The sequence below is a fragment of the Corvus cornix genome, chromosome 2, assembly GCF_000738735.6.
Source record: "Corvus cornix cornix isolate S_Up_H32 chromosome 2, ASM73873v5, whole genome shotgun sequence".
Taxonomy (NCBI): domain Eukaryota; kingdom Metazoa; phylum Chordata; class Aves; order Passeriformes; family Corvidae; genus Corvus; species Corvus cornix.
The window spans coordinates 48,676,257-48,698,121 of record NC_046333.1 but is presented as its reverse complement, the minus strand read 5'-3'; the positions used below and the strand labels follow the sequence as shown (position 1 = coordinate 48,698,121).

General features: G+C 39.9%; 1 protein-coding gene across 6 annotated transcripts; it reads right to left on the bottom strand.

Annotated features, from left to right (window-relative positions):
- Positions 1 to 1,335: 1,335 nt before the first annotated feature.
- TMEM196 (transmembrane protein 196) lies at positions 1,336 to 20,820 on the bottom strand. Of its 6 annotated transcripts, none has more exons than XM_010399060.3 (5): positions 20,458 to 20,815; positions 8,498 to 8,554; positions 6,425 to 6,679; positions 4,459 to 4,532; positions 1,336 to 2,165 (listed from the first exon to the last, which is right to left on the bottom strand). In XM_010399060.3, the coding sequence occupies exons 1-5, from the start codon at positions 20,602 to 20,604 to the stop codon at positions 2,159 to 2,161; spliced, it is 540 nt and encodes a 179-aa protein (XP_010397362.1). In that variant the 5' UTR covers positions 20,605 to 20,815; the 3' UTR covers positions 1,336 to 2,158. The 6 variants fall into 6 exon arrangements, with proteins under 6 accessions (XP_010397362.1, XP_010397359.1, XP_010397360.1 ...); XM_010399057.3 differs by having other exon boundaries at positions 20,440 to 20,809; XM_010399058.3 differs by having other exon boundaries at positions 20,446 to 20,776.
- Positions 20,821 to 21,865: the final 1,045 nt, after the last annotated feature.

Sequence of the window (21,865 nt, the reverse complement as noted above, 5' to 3'; positions counted from 1 at the left end):
ATATTATAGTTGTGCTATGGAGGTAGTGATGAACCTCAGCCAGGTAGTTCCAAGGTGGATTTCTGAGTAATTTTTTAATTTACTCTTGATTTTATTTGATAAGGCCCTTTTACATGTTTTTTGCTGAGACAGTGAGGAAAGGAATGTTACAGAACCACCTCCTCAGGCTGTATGTTCAATGTGCATTTTTCAACATATGTGAATCTCTGCACCCATTTATACCGTGGTCCTGCCTTGGCAGGTTGTGTCCAGAGCTGCAGCAAAAATGCTCCCATAAGGGGCATGTACTGGGGACAGATATATCTCATGCTTCCTGCTGCAAAGGAAGAGGAGTATCAAACTGAAGGGACAATGCCACCTGTAAAGAGCAGAAACAATCTGTAATGTAGTGAAGGAGACAGGTTAAAGACTGGCAGTGCCTGGGAAGGGGAGCACCTCCTTGAGCAGAGATACCTTAACATCTAGCTGTTTTGCTATGACAGTATCTGTATTCTTTATGAACCTGAACAGTGTCATTAGCAATTTCTAAGGTATGTAATAAATACTAGTATATCAGGGCCTTTGAGGAAATCCAAAAACTCTTTGGGACAGTAAGTAAGTGAAGAGAAGCCTTATAAGGTGGACCGTTTTTTGACTCATAAGCTTAGCCATCCAACTAATTAGCATGGAGTTTAAGTGAGAGACTTAAATTGCAGAGAAGATATTCCCCATGTTGTAATTAGATAGGAAACTCCCTTATGGAATTCAGAAATTCTAAGACAGGTGATTTAAAGATTATTTTGTACCATATAGATTCACAAAACAATTTAATGTAATTTATAGCGGTTTTTAGGGCGTGGTTTGAACAGTAGTAAGGTTCTATTCATTCCTGTCTGGGAATATGGGTATGAATTACCAAATGCTGCCAGTCATCATTGATGCTCACATCTGAAACTTATGTTGCTGTGCTGGGCAATACTGCAAAGTCATAGACTCACTATGTAACATATGAGTGATTTTATACGAATATTTTATATTAATATTATGCTGTAATTGTTCTTTTACAGATCATACCTTCCATTTTTCACGGCTATACAAACCACTAGGTTCTACAATAAAGTTTGGGGTCAGTTAAAGCTACTACCTTAACATACCTGCAAACTTTATTGTGGGTGTGGAGAATTGCCAGTAACTTCTGACCTTGACCATGATTCTGTTCAGCCTTCATTTTTCTCCTTTCTGAGCTTGATTCACTGTTTTGGAAACTTTTCAATATATTGTGCTAAACTGCAAGCATGACAGTTCAGCTTTGCGAGATCTTTCTAACAACAAAAAAACCCAAAAATCTCTCTTAAATCTCTGGTTTAGATTTCATTTTATTTGTCATCTTTTATGAACAAATTACGAAATATACTTCATTCACAAATTGGAAATATTTACAATTTCTTTACAACAAGGCATTATTGAGGTTTTGATTTATGGCATTCTTAGAGCATTCTGTCTTTCAAAACAAAGACATTGGTGTTGTTTTCAGCACACTGTTCATTTACACTCTGGATGTGAAATAGGAGCTTTTTGGAAGAGGAGTTTGCACTCTCTTTTGATATGATCTACTGAGAAAACTGAGGCAGGATGCATTCAAAATGTGAGGAGAGGGACTGTGCAGATGTGTTGCTGTACCATGCCATGATCTGAAGCCATTGTATTACACCAGATGCTGCTAAGTGAAGAGGAGAAAAAGATTCCCCTGAGCCATTCTTCCTCTGCCTTCTCCTTTGAGTGGGCTAAACGCAGTTCAGTTTAATTTTTTTCTGATTTTCGAGTCTTCATGAGAATAAGAGTCTTGAGAAGTCTATTTCAAATACTATCACAATTCAGAAAGATTATTCAGACAAAAAACTGAGAGTAGCCAGGAAGTGAATAAATATTGTATATCCGCAAAATGTTTAGGAGACAAATTTTGAACATGGTTCTAAAAGGGAATTGCAACTGTGCTGGTCTGCAGTTGTGACATTTGAGCCATAAAAGCTAAGATAGTTTCATTTTTTAATTTCTTGGAGTCTATTTTTTTTTCTGAAGAAAATTCTAAAACCACTTCCTTCCATGGAACTTTTAAAAATTTCTTAATATACACCTCCATTATAAATCAGATGTGGGCCACCATTGCTTAGGTTGTCTGTCATTTCCTAGAACAAGAATAGAAAACATTAATTAAAATTAGAATTACTGTAAGGTGTTCAAAATTCAGTTATCTAAGGTTGTGATGAAATTTGAACAAACTCTGAATTTCAAACATTCAGAAACACTTTACATTTTTATTTAGCTTAATAAATCTCATGATAAAAAAAAATTAGATTTCTTCCTACATAAATTAAGTACATTTGAAAGCTGATAGACTCATTGATAGTGATTGAGTTGGACATTACACTCAGACCACACATACAGCATTGACGGCATCTGTACAAGTTTGTGATGTTGTCCTTTGAATCGCATCAACTCAAGCTTGTGTGCTGATCTACAAAAGAACGAAATGGTGAAGTCTCTGTTGCCATTCAAACCTCTGTGCTGACATGCTACAAACAGATGCCATTCAATGCTTGCTGAAATAGACATTTGGGAAGTAGATCTACATCCAAACAGGATCTAAGGTTTTTAACTGTTTGTTTTCCCTTGGGATGGGACTGATTTTAGTTTTCCCTTAATATGCCAGTCTACACTTTTTAGCAGTTTGGGGATTGCTTCTCCAGTGGCAGGTGAGTCATCCCAGAGTAAGCTGACCGGCTCATGAGTCAGAATCATAAAGCACCTAAACCAAGATTTATTCGGAGATAGATTTTCTAATTCTCAAATTGAAATCCAAACAATACCCCCTTAGCAGCTGTCTAAGCATAGACATGGCTACATTAATTAAACAGTTCCCTGATCTTCAAGGCTGCAAAGCCACACTGAGTTTATGGTCAGAACTAACTTATTCTGAGCAGTCCCAGGCCTGTGTCATACCTAATTGAATCTGGATGCAGAAATAAGTGATCTGCTGCTTATGTCCAATGACAAGAGAACATTCAGCTATGGCAAGAGGAATGGGTACAGGTAAAAATGCAGCTTGGGGTATTTCTAAAATTCTGGTAGATGAGGTGGAGGTGCCAGTGTTGGACTAGTTCTAAAATAGTTGCATGATGACCAGAGGCTCTTCTCTGCATGGAAAGATTAAATTCATCTCTTCTTCCTCCTAGGTACACTTGGAGAAAATGTGGAATAAAAGGGATTTGTTTGTCTCCCTTCCTGCAGAAGCTTCTGTAAAAAAAGTGAAGCAAGATTCATTGGGCTAGACAGAGAGAGAGAGAAAAAGACAGAAAGAAAGAGCCCGACTCCATAGCATAGTAGCTGAGATTCATGGTAAAGAGAAGAAAATTATACAACCTGGTCTTTATTACTAGTCTTACTCTGTCTCTCTCTTATTTTAATCCACAATATTTGGCAAGCAGAGACCAGAACTCAGAGTAACATAAAGTTAAAAAGCACTGATGCCTCCTTTCTCAGGTGTTCCCAGCTACATTTTAAAGTAAATCACAGGACTTAATCATTCCCTCCACAGTTTTTGAAAGAAGGGACGTTATATTCTTCTCTACAGTGTAAGCTGAGGGTCATCAAACCAAGTAGCCTTGCCAATTAATACTCCTGAATCAAGCATAAGCTTCAGAGAAAATCAGGCGTGAAACTAATTTTGAGTATTTTCTACCACCCAGGTCTCCATTTGCAGATGATGGTGTTGGATGTTTTGGTATTATGCCTTATTCTTCTTACAGATTGAAGAGGAACATGCATGCCTAACACTGGACTACGGATCCCAGTTTGGGGTTGTCTGTTCTGAAACAAGGCACTGTAATATCCTTATTTGTGGGTGCCTAAAGCCTTTTTTGGATCTACACTGAAGGTACATGTCAGCTGGGAAAGGGACCAAGAATACCAAAGCCATTTAATAGCAGCTATCAGTCAACCATATTTTGATAGTAATGATCTGTCAGAAGGCTACTCATGAGTTTCCTTTTGTCAGCTTCATCACTTGAATCATCCGCAGACATCAGCTATTAAAATATCATCATAATTTCAGAAATATATCAAAACCCATTTATTTTCCCCAATATTTCTATTTAAAAAAAATAATTAAAAAAAAAAGTTGCTGAATTCAGGGAATGAAGGAGCACAGAGATTAGAAGCAGAGTGAATCAATGGTGGCTACATCCAAATAAGAGTATTTGGATGCCTATAACTAGGGTGATTATTTTAAATACTCAACTTACTTCCAGATTGCAGCATTCACCACGTAGAGTTATGTCACTACCTGGAAGCACCATTCCTGCCTCAGAGTGACATCACAGCATCAGCCAACTTTGATTAGCTGAAACTATGACTTCCTCGTAGAGGTGGCCCTTCCTGAAGTGACATAACAACATGGTAGCTCCCTAGTGTTCAGCGTACCTTGGAGGTAACTCTGGTGTCGGGGGAATCACCGGACAGCTGGGCAGGTCGGTTATTTCAATACCCCTCAATCTCTAATATAAATATAACAATTATACAATAAATATAGCACAAACAAATGCACATGCAGTACATGTCTATATTACTGTATATCAGTATAAATATACAATATAGTCTTATATATAAAACACTTTCAAGCTATTTTCTAAATTAGGGTCTAATTTAATGTAAGTTTTAAGTAGACTTCATTATTTTTAGGGACATGCTGTGAGCTAGTGTACTCAGCCCTGCCATCAGCAGGCACTCTGTGGGTCTAAGAAGTCCCAAGTGAGGCCAAGTGTACGTGGATACTTGACCCTACAGCAGACACGTGGGAAGTCTGCCATCGATGGGGCACATCCCACATCCACTGAGCGTGTGCAATAGGGTAGCTCTGCACATGCATCATAGCCCAAGATACATGGACACCTGGCAGTCCTTGCTGCTCAGTGTCAAAAAGCTCAGTAGGTCAACAGGCCAGGAAGGTAGGCAATGAACTACTGCTACACATGGTCATCTTCACCCCAAACTGATTGGGTTGGCAGGTTTTTTTTTATTTTGAAAGGTTTTTCTTTCCAAGCCATTTCTTCTTCCTTTCCCTCTCTTCTTTTCTCCCATCTTTATCCTTGTTGAGGCAAGAATCTCTCTGAAAGCCAAGATCTAGCCTTCCATCAGCAAGACCATCATACTTGCCTAATAGCTCATCAGAATTCTTCTTCATTTTAAAATGAGATGGAGAAATGTATCTCTTCTGTTGATTTTATCACCCTGCTTTATGTTGCTGTTGTAACCTCTACTATTGAACTTTTTAAAACATGTTTAAATCATCATCTTTTTAAAATGTTTCAAACATCCTCTTTTTAAAACATGTTTCAAACATCTAAGATTAATTCAGTGTATTTTTCTACTTGGAGTCTCATCTCAGTTAAGAAACCAAAGAATAGTGACGAGTCATTTTAACTGCTATATCATATTTTGTCATGGAATCTAAAAACCATTCTACAGTCTGAGCAAATTAATCCTTGCTCTGCTCCTCAGAGGTTTCAGTAGACAACAGACTCTTGAACTTAACAGTCATGAAAACTTGCATGTGAAGGTTTAGGTGGACAGTCCACTTGACTTCTGTTCTTTTTTCTGCTCATTTATCAAATGAAAGGCATTGGATAGATACTGAGTCCAAATGCAAAGCACAGGGTTACAGCGAACACTTAACTCCTCAAATATTATTCAGATGGTTAAGTCAAGGAAGTGATCTCAAGAATTCCATTCAATCAATTGTTTTGATCCTATGTGCTCAGTTTTGGGAGCTTCAGTTTCAAGCACCTAAATATGTTCCTACACACCTTGGTAGGCTTCCTGTTAATACAGAACGGAAGTAAATGCTCAGTGCTGCTGCAAATGAGACCAGTTTCATTTAGGTGTCTAAATATGCCCTTAGATGCTTAGGTTAAATCATCTAGGTTTGTGAACTGTGGCTTTTCTGTTTAAATAACCAAATTTATATGCTGAGTACTTGGGAGAGGAAGAAATTGATTAAATCCTGGAAGCATGCAATGATGTGGTTACAGAAAGCTTTCTGTGCTTTTTTTCACAGTAAAATACATGATAATCCATATTAATAAGGCTTCCAATTATTTATGAGGTGCTATATTTAGCAGCTAAGCCCCTGAATAGCTATACAATGGAATTATGTTGAAAATGGATGTACTTCATTGAAATGGATGTACTGCAAATATACAGTACCTAAAAATAGCTCCATATAATGCAACATAATAAAGCTTACACAGAATGGCAGCATTTCATTTTCCAGAAGCTCTTTCTCATATAAAACTGAAAACTGAACACATCTCTTGCCAATTGTAAACGTTAACACATACAGTAACATTTCAGGAGAAGCAGAACAAATAAGGGAGGACACACAACTCACTTTTTCTGCCATTTCATGGGAGTGATGCAATGAATGTTCCCTTTCTGAGAACATTCGCCTTTGTTCATAGCTGGCTAGCCGACAAGTGAGCCATGAAGAAAGGGTGCAACCACCAATTCCAATGCATGCAAGGGACATGGAGGCAAGATGCAAAGAATAGAGAGCAGATGACTTCTTTGTCAGAGCACGAAGAAATTGAAAATTTAGGATTCCTCCTATTAGTCCACAGATGCAACAGGCAGAAAAAAGTATCATCTGTCAGGAGAGACAAGAGAGGTTATGTCACAGCGATATTTTTCAGAGATGGATTCATGCTTATAAAATATGAGACTAACCATTGTTCAATTCTTTGATAGCATCATTGACTGCAAAACACTGCACAGACACTTATTTAACTCTCTTATCTCCCACATTGCTCCCAGGGAATACATTACCTTCTGGTATACAAGAGTTAAGATTGATGTTGCATGTAAGGACAAGTTGGGTAAAATGAGTAGGTAAACCTAAAACCTATTCAATGGAAGGACTGCTAGGACACAAATGTGATTTCCAGCTGTTCATGCAGAACAGTAACATGACAGAATGTGTCGTAATTTTCTATTGTGCAGTTTATCACTCCTGCCTCAGGAGTGAATGCCTCATGTATTTGTAGTGAATCTCTCTTGCTTTGTGTGCCATCTGACTCTGCCTCCTGCTCAATTATAATTTATTCAGTCAGACAGCAGATTGGAGGTTTTCTGCAGCTTTTGCGGGGTTTTTGAAAGTGTTCAAGGTGAATGTGCTGGTCAAAGAAGCAAAAGAAACAACAAAGAAATCTGTGATGCTGCTTTACAGAAGGTCAGTTCGGTGACTATATGGTTGGTTGGTTTGCTTGATTTTAACTTGACTAAAATGTTCCTGGGAATTTTAGAAGGCTGTGAAACAGGCTGAAATCAATGAGAAATATTTAAGGACCTCCTATTGCTTTTAACTGCAAAGATGTTATGCTGGTTCAGGATGTGCTTTAATCACAAATGACTCAGAAGCAAAAGACCTTATTATGGGGACAGTGCTAAATGATTGTCTTATTCACTTCCCTTGATACTGCTGCCCTGTCAGATGATGATCTAGATGGGCTTTTGATGTTTCTCGATACAGCCTTGTATATGTACTTATCTACTCTGGTGGCAAAAACTTATAGAGTCTTACAGACTACTTCTGTACACAACTGGGATGAGAATTTCATCAGGAATGTTGCACTGAGGATGTATATTGCAGTCCATTGGCAAGTGACTATTCCATGAGACCTCCGGAACAGATGGCTTTTAGAAACTGGTTATGGTACACATTGTAAGAAATGGAACTGTCATTTTAACAGGGTTTAGGAAAACTCATTGATATTAAAAAGTAATCAGAGAGAACTCTTGGTTCCCATCACACTTATACTGGTTTTATGTGACTTCCATCTGTATGTGGCAGAATAATCAAGCTGACGGCAAATTAGGACTAGCATTATCACTTACAATAGGATCATGTCTTTTACGCAAAGTTCTGCTGTGACTTGTTGAGTAATAACACCATTTTTCTACAGTCAGAAAATGACTGTATCCAAAGAGACATCTTCCATCATTTTAAAACTTACTTACACGTGTTTCAGATTGCTAAACAAACTTCTTAAAACACTTAACAGCTATGATATCTAGAAACAAACTTGGTCAGCAGCCTTATTGAGATGGCAGCCCAGTGTTGTGTTTTTGAAGGAGAGAAGATACATTCCAGTGACATTACTGAGAAGCATTTATTGACTTGGCATAAATCACATAAATGTGAAGTGGTTTCCCATCAAAGTTTATCCAGACACGGATAAATAGGGATGTATGGCTTAAATAGCATGACCTTCTTGGGCCATTTCAGAACTGCCTTGTTTTTATGATTATTCCAAAGTGCTGATTTCTTTTTCTGGATTGCTGACTCGCAATTTTTCTAATTGTTTATCAAAAACACTTGGATACAGAAAGCCCACAGTAAAGAGTTCAAATTAGATAAATAAGCCTTTCAAATACTTTATGTTATAGATGCAGTGGAAAAACTTACAACAAGTCCAGATTTTTTTTTGGCGCACAATATTCCACATATGCCACAAAGCAAGAACTGCAAAAAACAAAAAAAACAAACAATTACTTCATCATTTAAGGTATGAAGTTCAAATCCCACTGTGTTGCCGTGGTGGTGACCACAGTTTAGGCAATGGTTACATTTGTCAGCATTTTTGCCACAAACCTTATGTTTCAGGAGGTTATAACTCAACCATAAACACTCTTATCTGATAAGAAACTGGAATGAGAAGTCAGAGTGACCATGATAACTCATGAGAAAAGAAAGAAAATCTGAATTTTAAGCTGCTTAGGTAAACAAGGTGGAAAAAAATCCCCCGTGTTGCAAGGATAAAAATGCCTTTTTACTGTTTTTCTCTCAGAAAAGTTTAGCAAGGTACTAGTCAGTGATCCAAATCATCTACTTCTAAGCATAGCATAGGGACTTAATGCCCTGATCCTACCATCTGAGCCACTGAAGAATTACATATGGATCTTTTTCTTCAGGACAGTGGAACTCTGGGCAAGAATGTAATTCAGTCATGTCTGTGGGTGCAGGTGTAAATATGAGTACATCTGTTGGTGTGCCTACTCTGGGCATGCAGAAAGATCTGTTTCAAACTCTTGATAGATGAATTTGCAAGAGATAGCGTGAAGGTATCTATACTTTTTTTTAAGTCATTCCATCACACAAACTGATCTGCCAATTGCAGCATCAAGCATCAGGCAAAAATTAATTAACAAAACCGGACAAAAACGTCTACCAGCTGATAAAAATAGATGGTAATGCTTAATAGTGACCTCTGTCAAAGACCAGTGATGTCCTCTGATGTCTTTTTCCTCCTACAGAAAAGTTTAACGAGGAAAACAATGAATAGTCCCCAAGGAAGCAGTCATGGTAGGAACTACAGTAGTTGTATGAAAGCAATAAGTCCTTCTCCAGGTGTTAGCAATACTGTCAAAAGATTTCCTTGATACCTCATAAACTCCTTTGTTAAGAAATCTGTGCTATTTATTTCAATAAAACAAACCCTACATCCCTATTGGGAAGTAATTTTATAGTTTTAAAACTGGATTTTTCCACATCCTTTTTCCTTTGAGATGGTATTTCTAGCAAAAGGCTCTGCTTGACCCTGATTTGGAATTAAATCACAAAACAGACCTGGCTGTTACAGAAGAAATTAAAAAAACCCAAACAAACGAAAAAACTGAGAGTTTCCATACAGCATTCAGGGTCTGTGTAATATATTGCAGGTACTTGTTATTCACACTCTAAAATTTTGGAACTTCACTATTTCAGTTGAGGAGTTGCTTTAACTCATAGTTTATCTCCCTCTAACTAAAGCAGTTCATGTGTATAAATATAAACCTTGAGGTATCCTTCTACTCTGAGTTAGACCCATGAAATCAGTTCCCCATAATGAATGTGGATAAATTTTGTATATTATTTACCTTCACACTAAGCATGGGATGTGAATTTAATACTACTCTGATTACGGAGAGGGCTGGGTCATGTAGACCATGGTGCTGAATGGCTCAGGACATACCAGAACACACAACTGGTAATTGCTACTAGAACCCACTGACTGAAATAACAATAAAACAAAACAAATCACCAGGGGCAATGCTCCCTCTGCACCTTTCCCACACACAAAGAAGATTTCAGCTCATCACCTCTGCTTTATAAGTGTTCACTCAGACTTTCTGTGAAGTTTTGGGGTTTCACTCCCAGTCCTGCCATTGCAGATTGCCTTCAACTGAAGGCATGCTTCAGATTTTCACATGTAGTGTTTTGTATTCCTCAAAATGCAGAAACCGCAAATGAAATTTGTTGAAGACATCTTTGTAATTAAGTTCTATTCAGTCAGACTTGATAAACTGGATTAATAATATATTTTCTCTCTGTAGTGATTGAATAGGATTGAAAGGAAATTTTTGTATATAGAAAAATTAATTAGTGTTGGAAGATACCATCATAGATAGTTTTAACTTGTTAACTAGTTTAAAAAACTGTGGGTTTGATAATTTACCTTCAAAGCTGAAAGAGTATGAAAGAGGTCACACATTTTTTCAGGAATGCTTTAATTCTGCTCCAGTTTGAGTCAATGAAGCTAATCTATGAGCCCTAAGGTACCACCTTCTCAAAACAAGGGGTGACTATTCCATTTAAAGTATCTGACTACCTGGAGTAAAGATCTGGATGCAGTAGTTAAATACACATTAAGTTTGCTAATGATATCCATTAGGATATACTATACTAGGAGATATCGTGGGCTCTGTTAAGTGTAGAGAGGCCTTACAGAGAGATGTGAATAGACCTGAGAGCTGGGCAATCACCAACCACATGAAATTTAACAAGAGCAAGTGCCGTATTCTGCACCTAGGACAGCATAATCCTAGTTATACATAAGTATTGGGGATCAAGACATTGGAAAGCAGCCACATGGAAAGCGATCTGGGGTCTGGCTTGATGCCAAGCTGAATGTGAATCAACAGTACCCTAGTAGTAAAAAAGGTCATCCATGTCGTGGGGTACATCAAGAACAGCATCACCAGCTGGTCGAGGGAAGTGATTGTCCTGCTCTATTCTGCTCTGGTGCAGCCCCATGATGAGGGGGGCTGGGTTGGAGGCCTCAATGGGCTGTGTGCTGGGTTGGAGGCCTCAGTATAAGAAAAGCATGAAACTATTGGAATTTGTCCAGAGGAGGATGCCGAAGCTGGTGAAAGGCCTCAAGGGCAAGACTTACAAGGAGCAGCTAAGGTCACTTGGTTTGTTCTGCTTGAAGAAGAGAAGGCTGAGGGGTGACCTCCACACAGTCTACAGTCCTCAAGGGAGGCAGTGGAGGGAGAGGTGCTGATCTCCTCTCTTTGATGATCAATGATAGGGCACAAGGAAATGGAGTGAAGTTTCATCAGAAAGAGGTTCTTTGCTGAGAGGGTGGTCAGTCACTGGAATGGGCTCCCCAGGAAAGGGATCATGGCACCAAGTCTGTCAGAGGTCAAGGAGCACTCGTGGATGCTGCTCTTAGTCGTAAGGTTTAGTGTTAGGTAGTCCTGCAAGGAGCATGGAGTTGGACTTGGCAATCTTTATGCGTCCCTTCCAACTTGAAAAATTCTATGATTTTATGATAATATTGTATTGTGACATGTATACTCTGTATGTATTGTCTCTCTTTACATCTACAGTATTTATACATATAGGCAAGGAATAACATATTCCATAGTTAAAGAACTAAAAGAGTTCTTTGTATTCTGACTCAGAGGAATTGGATATTCATGCTTCCTCCACATTCTTCTGTTTAATCTTGAGGTCATGCTGAAGTTTTATAATCTGTATGGCTATGAGATAAACAAGTTGTGAAACCGAATGCACTCAAGTGCCTGAATATGTTAAAAACCTTGGAAGAAAAGCATTCGGGCAGTAGCAAAGGATTAATGTTACGTAGGTTGAGGGGTTTTTTATATGACAATGTATTGCATTAATAGAGAAAAGGCTTGCCCAAAACCCAGTATAGTTATTTATTTATGTCAGCAGGCATTTTGCAATTAAAACCAATGGATGACTTTGAGCCACAGGGTCAGGCAATTATACCTCATGCAAAGCTTTGAATATTATGAACCAAGTTTACCACTTTCTTCTAAGGCTGATTCACTGGAAACAGTGGAAACCTGCTGTATGAAGCGAGTATTAGTAATACTTGTGGCTCAGGAACACTGCTCATGTAGTTTCTTTAGCTAAGCTTCTCAATGTGGAGACTTCTAGATTTCAGTGGGACATTATGTGGTTAACTCTGTTCTCTGCTTTTTGATAGCATAGAGACGATTTTTTTCTTTTTTTGGTGGTGCTATAGGAATTTCCTGTAGAATTTTTGATGTCTCAGTGTTGTGATCAGCAGTAGTGAAAACTGGATGGGAAAAGCTACACTAGCTCTTTGTACCAGAAAAAGGATGCAGTAAAAATGAGATTGAAAAGTGTCTTTAACTTAGAATCTTCTATTTTATAGTACTGCCAACTGGAATACAGCCATCAGAGGCTCTGTTGTCTTGACACTCTCTCTGTTCTTGGCTATCCTGAAAGACTTCATGTCAATATGTCAGAACAGTAAAACTTGGTTTGTAAATGTTGAGCTACTCTGGACTACAGTTTACCCTTGACTAACTAATACTGTCATGGTGAGGACTTGCTCCTTTCTACTTGATCATTGATTATCCTTACCAATTTTTTCTAACCAATCTCATGGACTCTTTAAATACAGTTATATTTTCTAACCATGTCAGTCTTGAGGTAGGTTAGACAAAGGGACTTCTACTGAGAATACAGTAAATCAGGAGTGGAAAAGGAATATATTACTGAAGATAAGCTCCTTGTAAAGAATGGTCAGTTGTTGAAGTGTTCACAGCTCATGCAGAGAATAAGGCTAAAACATTTCAGTAAGGATAAGCTAAGCTAATAAGCCCTACAAAATGCCCTGGAAGCCAGAGAGGGAATTTCAGCTGGAACTTTTTTAAACAGATGTCTCATAGTTGGGCTTCCATTTTAATTATGATTCATAAGAAAAAAAAAATAATAAAATGCTAAAAGACCCAAAGACTCACTTAAAAACCTACAAGATCAACAATTACACTCAGTCCCTATTGATTATAGGGTTACTTTTGGTTGCAGACTTATTCACACCTCCTATACATACATGATGCTTTGTGTCAAGACTAGCAGAGAAGTCATGTATTGAAACTGTTGGCACAAGTCCAGAGCAGGGCCAAAAAGTTGTTAAGAGGGCAGGAGCACCTCCCCTAAGAAGGCAGGCAGAGCAAGTTTGGGCTGTTCTGCCTGAAGAAGAGAAGGTTCAGAGATTCACAGATTGACAGAATATTCTGAGTTGGAAGGGACCCACAAGGATCATTGGGTTTGCATGGAGACCTCATAGCAACCTTGCAGTATCTGGGAGACTTCATCAGGAACTGTAGTTATAGGACAAGGAGTAATGAGGTAACTGGAAGAGGGGAAATTTAGACTAGATGTTAGGAAGAGATTCATTACTGCGAGGGTGATGAGGCACTGGAACAGGTTGCCCAGAGAGGCTTTGGATGACCCAACCATCGCAATGTTCAAGGCCAGGTTATACAAGGCCTTAAGCAACCAGGTCTAGTAGTAGGAGGGATCCCTGCCTATAGCAGGGACAGTTGGGACTAGATGATCTTTAAGGTCCCTTCCAAGCCTTAAGCAACCAGGTCTAGTAGGAGGTGTCCCTGCCTATGGCAGAAACAGTTGAAACTAGATGATCTTTAAAGTCCCTTCCAACCCTTACTGTATGATTCTGTGATTCTATGAGTTTATGAGACTGTATCATCAAGTAATAGACAGGGGCATAACCCCTCTTGGGTGAATGGTAAAAAATCCAAAGAAAGATACTACAAAAGCACAAAAGCTACTTAGAAACCAAGTGCCTCAATCCCACTTTCAGCAATGATTCACCATGGACCCACCAAAGTCAGAGTCGCTCTGACAGCACCAGTGTGATTGCAAGGTGATGCAGTAGTGTCTGTTTGTCTGAGGAGGTTTTGCCATTCACACTGCAGCGGTACCTGCTAATGTTCTATATGCATATTGGAAAACCTCTCCTTTTGTCTGTTGAACTTTGAACAAAAACCCCAAAGACCTCCCAGAAAAGTGGAATGTTTATTTTGAGACTGCTTTAATTTACTTTATATTGAATATTGCCTTGAAACAAAACCTCAGATCAAAAACCCCATAAATTTTGGTACGAAGGCCAAAATCTCAATTTATATTCAAGTTCTGTGGTTTGGGTCCATCCCTATTTCATATTTTCTGTAACAAAAGACTTGGCTTCTTTCACTTTCTTCTGGAAAATGGGTACTTTCTCCCTGGCAGTCTGAAAAAAAGATTCAGTTTTAGTTAATCTGCAGGAAGCCAAAGATTTGTTTCTTTCCACCATGCAGAAGAAAAGGAGCTATTTTTATTTTATATCTTGAAGCTAAGAAACCTTTCTGTCTTATGTTTTGAAAAGGCAAAAGCAATGGTGAGTGTAATTCCCTTGAAAAAATGAAAATGGCACATAGAAAAATTTCCTGGACACAGGGTGAACAAAATAGTAGAGAAAACCTGTTGAATATAAGGACACCTTGATCCCTAGTCATTGTTCATGACAAAAAAGACAGCTAAACTGTATACACTCTATGGAAAGTCCTCCACCATTCCGGGTCATCCATATGTATCTCATGAAACAGAGGAAGGGAAGGTATTCCAAAATGGAATATAACACAGTGAAAATGCATCATATCTATTCAATGTATCATACCTATTCAAATGACACTCTACTTGGAAGACTAAACCATCAAGACAGAATTAACAGGTTCCCTTTTATCTACCCTTGTCAGGTAGTAAACTAGAAAAATCTGTGTTTTACACTAAAGCTGCATAACCATGTGACTTCCAGGAGAAAAATCAGGAATTTGATTTTAATAATGTAAAGAAAGAAAGATTCTATTTAATAATGTTGTTTCAACTCCATCCAAATGAGAAAAAAGCTGAAATCCCTAATGGATGAACTAAGCAGAAGAGATATCTCTAATTGTAATCCTTCTCCTAAGCAGTATTTCAGAACAAGGACTAAATTTTCTTAGCGCAGGCATAAAGGGCACAGAATCCACTCATGAAAACAAAGACATCAAACTAAATAAAAATTACAACAGGCCAGAAAATCAAGCTTAGGTACTAGGTTTGCCCATTACCTCCACAGAGAAACACAATAATCTTTGCAAAAGGGGGATGGAAACTTCTAATGACGTCCCATGCAAGTGGTTGTGGGGACAGGAATGTCTAGCTGGCAGAAAGTCATCCAGACACAGAACAAGACGCAACAGCATTTCTACAACCCAACCTTGTGTTCCACCAAATCTGTCATGCTGAGAGGGGAGGCTCTGTTATAACTGAGGCATGGTGTTAAAGCATGTCTAATCTGAGCCAATACCTTGTCTGGCAGTGTGCTATTGGGTCTTATCAGATCAGGTGCTGCTACACTTCCCACTGATTCAAGCCATATGCCAGCAGTTAAAACTCCATCCCAGTCCCTGTGATTAGTGTTTCCACTCGTCTTGTTACAGACCTTCAGAGATGCTTTAAAAATGGGAATTGGTTTTTAGAAACAATCAAGGAAATTTAGAAGTGTGTTTCTGAATCTGAATCTGAAAGTTTACCTAATGTCCATGATTCGAAAAACCTCCACCCATCTCTAAAAACACTTAAATTCTCAGCACAAAATAATAATATTTACTTTTTGTTTGTTTAGAGACTATCAGAATAACAAATAAGAATAGTGCTTTCTGTTTGTTTTCTACCAAGTATTTGGTTTCGAGTGTGACTGGTTACATCTCAAAAAAGTAATAAATGAAAGATTATTCCCTGCAGGTGAACTAAAGTCTTATCGTAGTAAAACATTTAAGCATATGCTTAAGTCAGTCTCTATTCAACAGAACCTCTAAATACAACCCAGGAACTAGATGGACCATCTTCCAGGTTGGTTTGTGCCTCTGGAGTCTCTGAATGACAAAGAAAACCTACTGAAAGACTTTAGCTCAATTCAGTGAATTGTCCTGGCTCCATGCAAGGCAAGGAGCTTCCACCCTTGGCATGTCCTTCCCCATCTATAGGTACAGAACTCTTTCCAGCTTCCACTGAGCTCACTGAAAGTCCTGTGATTAATTTCATCACGAGTGAGAGCCAGACAGAAATACGGTCAGTTTGATGAAAATGCAATGCATATGTTAAAATAAAGTAGGATCACATCTGCATTTTGTCTGCATGCTAAACAATAATGTGATTTTTTTAGTGCTGTTTTGAAAAAAAAAATAGTTTGACTGTTCTTTCCAAAGGAAACTTGGCAACAGTAAAATCTAGATGCAAAATTTAGTGGTTTAAAATTTCAGGCCACCAACATTGATTTAACAGTATAAAAAGGTTTTCTTGCTCTGAGAAAGTCCATACAGACTGACACTTGTTCTTTTCCTTCAAATTTTGGATAAAAAATTAAAGTAATTTAAATCAAATATTTCAAGTGCCAACTAGGAACAAATTTCTGTAGCCAAATGCAGATTTTTAATGAGCAAGCAGACTTCCACTGTGATAAAATCCCAAATCATGGAAACAATAGTTCTGCCTCTATCTACAGACAAGCAAACAGACCACCATACAGAAAGTGCATATCTCTCAAGTAAATTCAGATATTTGCCTTTATAAGGGAGAAAATGATTACTCTTGAGGGGTATAGCCATAAGTGAATCATCAGGTATCTCTCCTGCATATGAAGATAGATGACATATTTGTCTAAAGATGTGGGTTTTGTCTCTCATTCTCTCTCTCTGTGAGGGAGACTCATTTACAACAAGGATTTATTCACCACTGCAAAATAAATGAGGATTAGACCCATACACATGTATGTGTGTGTGTGAACATCTATTCACTACTCATAGTGATGGTGATGAAACCACTATGCTCTAAATATAGATGGGGAAGTATGTGACCATTAAAAAAAATATCTGTGAATACTTTTTGGTTGACTACCAACTGATTTTTTTTTTTTTGTTTGTGCAAAAGCCTCTGCTATGGATGCTGTCATTCTTACTATGTTATTGTTAGTGGTTCAGCATTCTCATTGGTTGAATTATTTCTATAGTATGTCATATAACTGAACTGGAATGGTGGATTTCAGAAATATCCCTCCGTTCTGGGAAACAAGGAAATCTGGGAGACACTGATTATAGCCTGTAGAATAGTTTATCCCAAAACAAACGTAACAAACAGAAAGAAAATTCAGAAATCAACAACGTGTGCACTTTAGAGTATTTGGGACTGTTTTTATTGTGGGTTTGGTTTTGGTTTTGGGATTTTTTTGCAATTTAACAGCCATGGCCTATTTTAAAAAGAACAGATTGGTGATGATGTAAACTGGTTAGTTGTCTCCACATGCTCCAGATAATTTGAGAAGACAGTTACACCTTCAGTTGTTTTCTTTTGGCTACTTTTTAAACAATTTGTACTACCTTAATCCAATTCAACTCCAATGAGAACAACAGATTTGAAACTTTTGTTCCCCATTTTTATGCATTTTTTGATACAGACATTGCCTAGGCTTTCAATTTCTTCATTCTGGTGCACTCTACTTTCCCTGGCTTGCTTATACGTAATGCATGGCATGCAATGATCAGGGTACTTCAGCCCATGCTTAACTTCACTTGTGTCCAACCCTGTGGATGGAATCCACATGGTTAAAACTAGGTATGTTAGTAAATCATCTGTCTGAATGGAGGCAGTGAACAATAAGAAAACCTCTTTTAATAGAAAAGCTAATGTTTGTCAAATGCAAAGCATCATAGGGAGGCAAGCATAGAAGATAGAATGTGCAGGATTTTTTAGATGCCCAAATTTTAGGAATTCAGGTTAAGGTTTCCATGGTGATGCTATCTTCATCTACTTCCTTATGAACTTCGGTCTCTGCTGAGTTCCACCCACATAAAAGGATAGAACAGGGTCAAAGGTTTTCTGTGTATTTCCAAGTAAATTGCAACAGGAGGACTGGTGCTGTTCAACTTAAGTGTTTTGTATCTTAACATGTCAAAGAATTAGTTTTTCCTTTAATGTCCCCTTCTTTTCCTTAGTGTTCACTTCTCAAAGGAAAACCCTGACTCAAGAGTGTGAATTGGAAAAAAATAACATATTTTATGCAAGACATATCCTTTAATAGAGGCAACACGAGCTCAGTGTAAGATTCAGTGAGCAGAAAGACGGCTTATGCCACTTCTGAAGCAGGACAGTCCTGAGGATTGTCCAAATAAACCTTTGTCCAGGTGTTTAAATTTGAAACTAGTTACCCATGGCCCTAAACATCCCTGGAGAACAGTAAATCTCTGGCTTCTTTCTTGGCCTGCCTCACCTGCTGGTCCCTTAGTCAGAAGAATGCAACCTAGCAGTTTTACCTGCTGGAGTAGTACAAAGAGAGTGGTATAATGGTGACAATTTAGACAACATATCTTCAGTCCAAGGAAAAGTAAGTCAGCCTTTAGAAACGTGTCACCCCACTCTGCACGTCACTTTGATTTCTCATTTCCTCTGCTACATGAAGCATAAGCTTCTTGCTTCCACTTTGCATTTTCTTTGAGGCCTCTCTCTGCCTATTCAACTTGCAGTTTTTTGCTCAGTTCCCAGCACTTGATGCCAGCCTCTGCTGACTCGGGTTGTGGGCATCCTTTGCCCACTTTTTACATTTGCAAACAAGTCCCTTTGGGTTACCTTCCATGCCTCTGCACTCACATATGAGAATAATTTCCTATAAACATCTGCAAAACCCCTTCATTGTCCTCTGTCTTATTCCTCTCTAAAACTCTATCTATGAACAGCTTGAAAGCAGCCAGACTGCTGGTGTGTTAATGCAACCACCTGTTATACCACTCAGTTTTGGTTTGTTGTTTCTTCATACTCGCTTACCCCCTTTTATACGGTATCTGTCTCTTACTACGATTATAAAGTCCTTGGAAGCCAACATCTAATATAACAGAATCTTAATCTATGCCTAGTACAAACTCTGGGGTAACAGAAAGCATAAAAATGAATGAGGCAGTTATGCAGGAAATGTGCATCGTCATGAAATGATATCAGCTGTGATAGCATTGTCACAAAATACAATCACTGCATAAAATACTGATCTCACTGACTGATCAAAGCTCTTTGACTTCAGTGAAACCCAGGAAATTGCCCTTTGCCATTAAATCTTCAGATAGACACATGGTTTAAAGTAATTTTTTTCTTCATCAACCATGATCAGAAACCTCCCTTTTTGAAGTGATTTTGATAATATCATTACCTGTTGGCCTGGTAATATCATTACCTGTCTGAGCTGGTCTTCACTTTCATTTCTTGCCTACCTATTCTGCAGTGCAGAATTATATGTGTGTTTATATACTGCCAAAAATATTTATCACTGTTGTCAATAATTAATAATTATTGACAGTGCAAATATTACATGAAGCACTTTGGCTGGATGAATCTATAAATTAGAGGAGGTTATGCTGGTGAATAACCAAGAGTGTTTTGCATTTATCATATTATCTGAAACAAAGCAAACAATCCTATTTGAAATACTGCTGTAATACAAGCTGGCCAAAACCAGCTTTGGACTTCAAAAATGCCCACTCATGTTTAGACTGAAAACTCTGTATTTCCTATTCTTTGTTTCATAAACATAAACAACCATTTGGAGGAAAAATCTTCCTAGAAACATGCATATCTCAAACTGGAAAAATAAGAAACATTTTTGAGAAGCAAGAAATGCTCTGTGATATGAACGTGCTACTTCTATTAACCCATTATTTGGTTTTAATTTTTTTGTTCATTTTACAAGAAGCTCAGGGTGCCCAGATCATGAGAACATCATTCTCCTTTTCCTTCCCAATGCCTCTATTTTTCCTCCAAAAGCTCAGGACTCAGCTGGTATACCCCTGACATTAATTTAAAGCACCTTTTGACAGTCTCCTCATCACGGACAGGGTTGTTCTTTTTAAAAAGCAAAACTCACAGACAGTTTAGAGACTGTAAGCTATGGCCCGGGTTCCACGCGAAGCATCGGGCTTTGCCGGGTGTGACAAGGGGCTCAGAGAAAGTTCAATTGTTCACAGCAAGACTGAAAAACGGAAAGGAGCGAGAAAGAAGGGGTCTCCCCCCGCCCAACACACACATACATCTGTCCCCGCCGTGCCTCCCCCTCTCCCCACGACTCCGCAGACCGTACCCCAAGCACATCGGAAATGGACCCGGCGACATCGGCGCAACATGCACTCGCGGGAGGGAAGGGAAGGGAAGGGAAGAGGGGATGCCTTCGCACGGTCTGATCATCACCATAAAGAGTTAAAGAGAGAGTGAAATGGCTAACGTACACACACCCCGCTCCATACCGGAGAAGAGTCTCCCAGCTGAGGTTTATGCTCTGTGAGGACCAGGCTGAAACTGACCGCCCCCACGGCCACGCTGGACACCCCTAACCCTATCTCCAGCACGGAGAGCACCAGGAGGCTCCCGATGATCTGGCTGCTGGTGCACATCCTCCCTCGGTCATCCTTCCTTCCCGATCAGCCGGGGAAACCGCGCATCCTCCTCCTCCTCCGGCGCTCCCGCGGCCCTAAGTCGCCCCCAAACTTTTCTTCCTTCGCCGGCAGCCGGGGCGGAGCGGCGCATCCGCGGCCGGCGGGCGCTGCCGAGGGACGGCGGGGCGGCCCCGGCGCCACCGGGCCCCGCGCAGGCAGCGCCGCGCCGGCCCCGAGCGCGGCCCCGAGCGCGGCCCCGAGCGCGGCCCCGAGCGCGGCCCCGGCGCGGCGGAGCTCTCCAAGGTGCCGGGCCGGCGGTGGGTGCGCGGCTCCGCGCCCCTAAGGGCTGCGCCTCCGCCGGGAAAGTCGACCTTGTCCGCTCGCCTCCTGCGCTCTCATTGGAATGACCTCACCGGGATTTTTTCCCCCCCTTCTTGTTTCTCTCCCCCTTCTCTTCCTGGGCTGGGGGGCGGGGGGTAGAGGACAGTGGCGAGCCCAGCCCGGCTATATTTATGTATGAATCTAGACCCAATGCACGGGCAAGGCGCACGGCAGCCCCGCCCCGGGGCACAAGGCACGCCACCTTCCCCGGTCCTCCCCCGGCGCGTCGCTCGCACACCTCCGCCGTCCCGCGCCGATGGCGCTGGCGGCGGGACCCGGGAGCCGATGGCAGCCACAGGCGGACGTCTGAAAGGTGACCCTTCTCGGGGGATGGGGGGGAGGTCCGCAGGCCTCCCTCCCCCCAGGTGCTGCTGACAAAATTCAGGAGGAAGCCCGTCTTCCTCTTGTATTAGTAAAAGGGCTGGAGCATGTTGTGTCTCACCACTGCAAAACTCTGGTCTTCTGCAAACCCTACTGCCAAAATAGGCAATTTCTGTACCCATTCCTGACACTGACGATGGCCAGAACTGTGTCAGTCCCAAAGCAAATGAGCAATAAAGCAAAACAGAACAAGAGGTTCAGGGCTGCTACTTAAACCATACTGGATTGCTTGGTACCAGTCTTTATTACTGTGTCTGAGATACAGAGAATGCTGTGCCACTCTGACTACAGTTTTGCAATCCAGATGTGTTGCACAACATGGTAACATGCAGACACTCAATGTTGCACCTTGGCTTTCCTAAATGTAGATCACCAACATTTGGATATTTACCTTAACAAGAGGGCAAAAGAACTGCGTAGATAATTATATCCCCCAAATCTATACCAGGATTCAAAAATATTGGCATCCTGCATGATTTAATTATTTCCTCTATATACACGCTATTTTTTTATTCTA

Bases quoted from the DNA above. Each gene is read 5' to 3' on its own strand.
- TMEM196 (XM_010399057.3), bottom strand. From the start codon at position 20,604: ATGTGCACCAGCAGCCAGATCATCGGGAGCCTCCTGGTGCTCTCCGTG. The intron at 6,680-8,497 runs GTAAGTTTTTCC...CTCTCCTGACAG, and splicing joins AAAAAAAATCTGGACTTGTT to ATGATACTTTTTTCTGCCTG. The intron at 4,533-6,424 runs GTGAGTTGTGTG...TATTTATATTAG, and splicing joins CCCATGAAATGGCAGAAAAA to AGATTGAGGGGTATTGAAAT.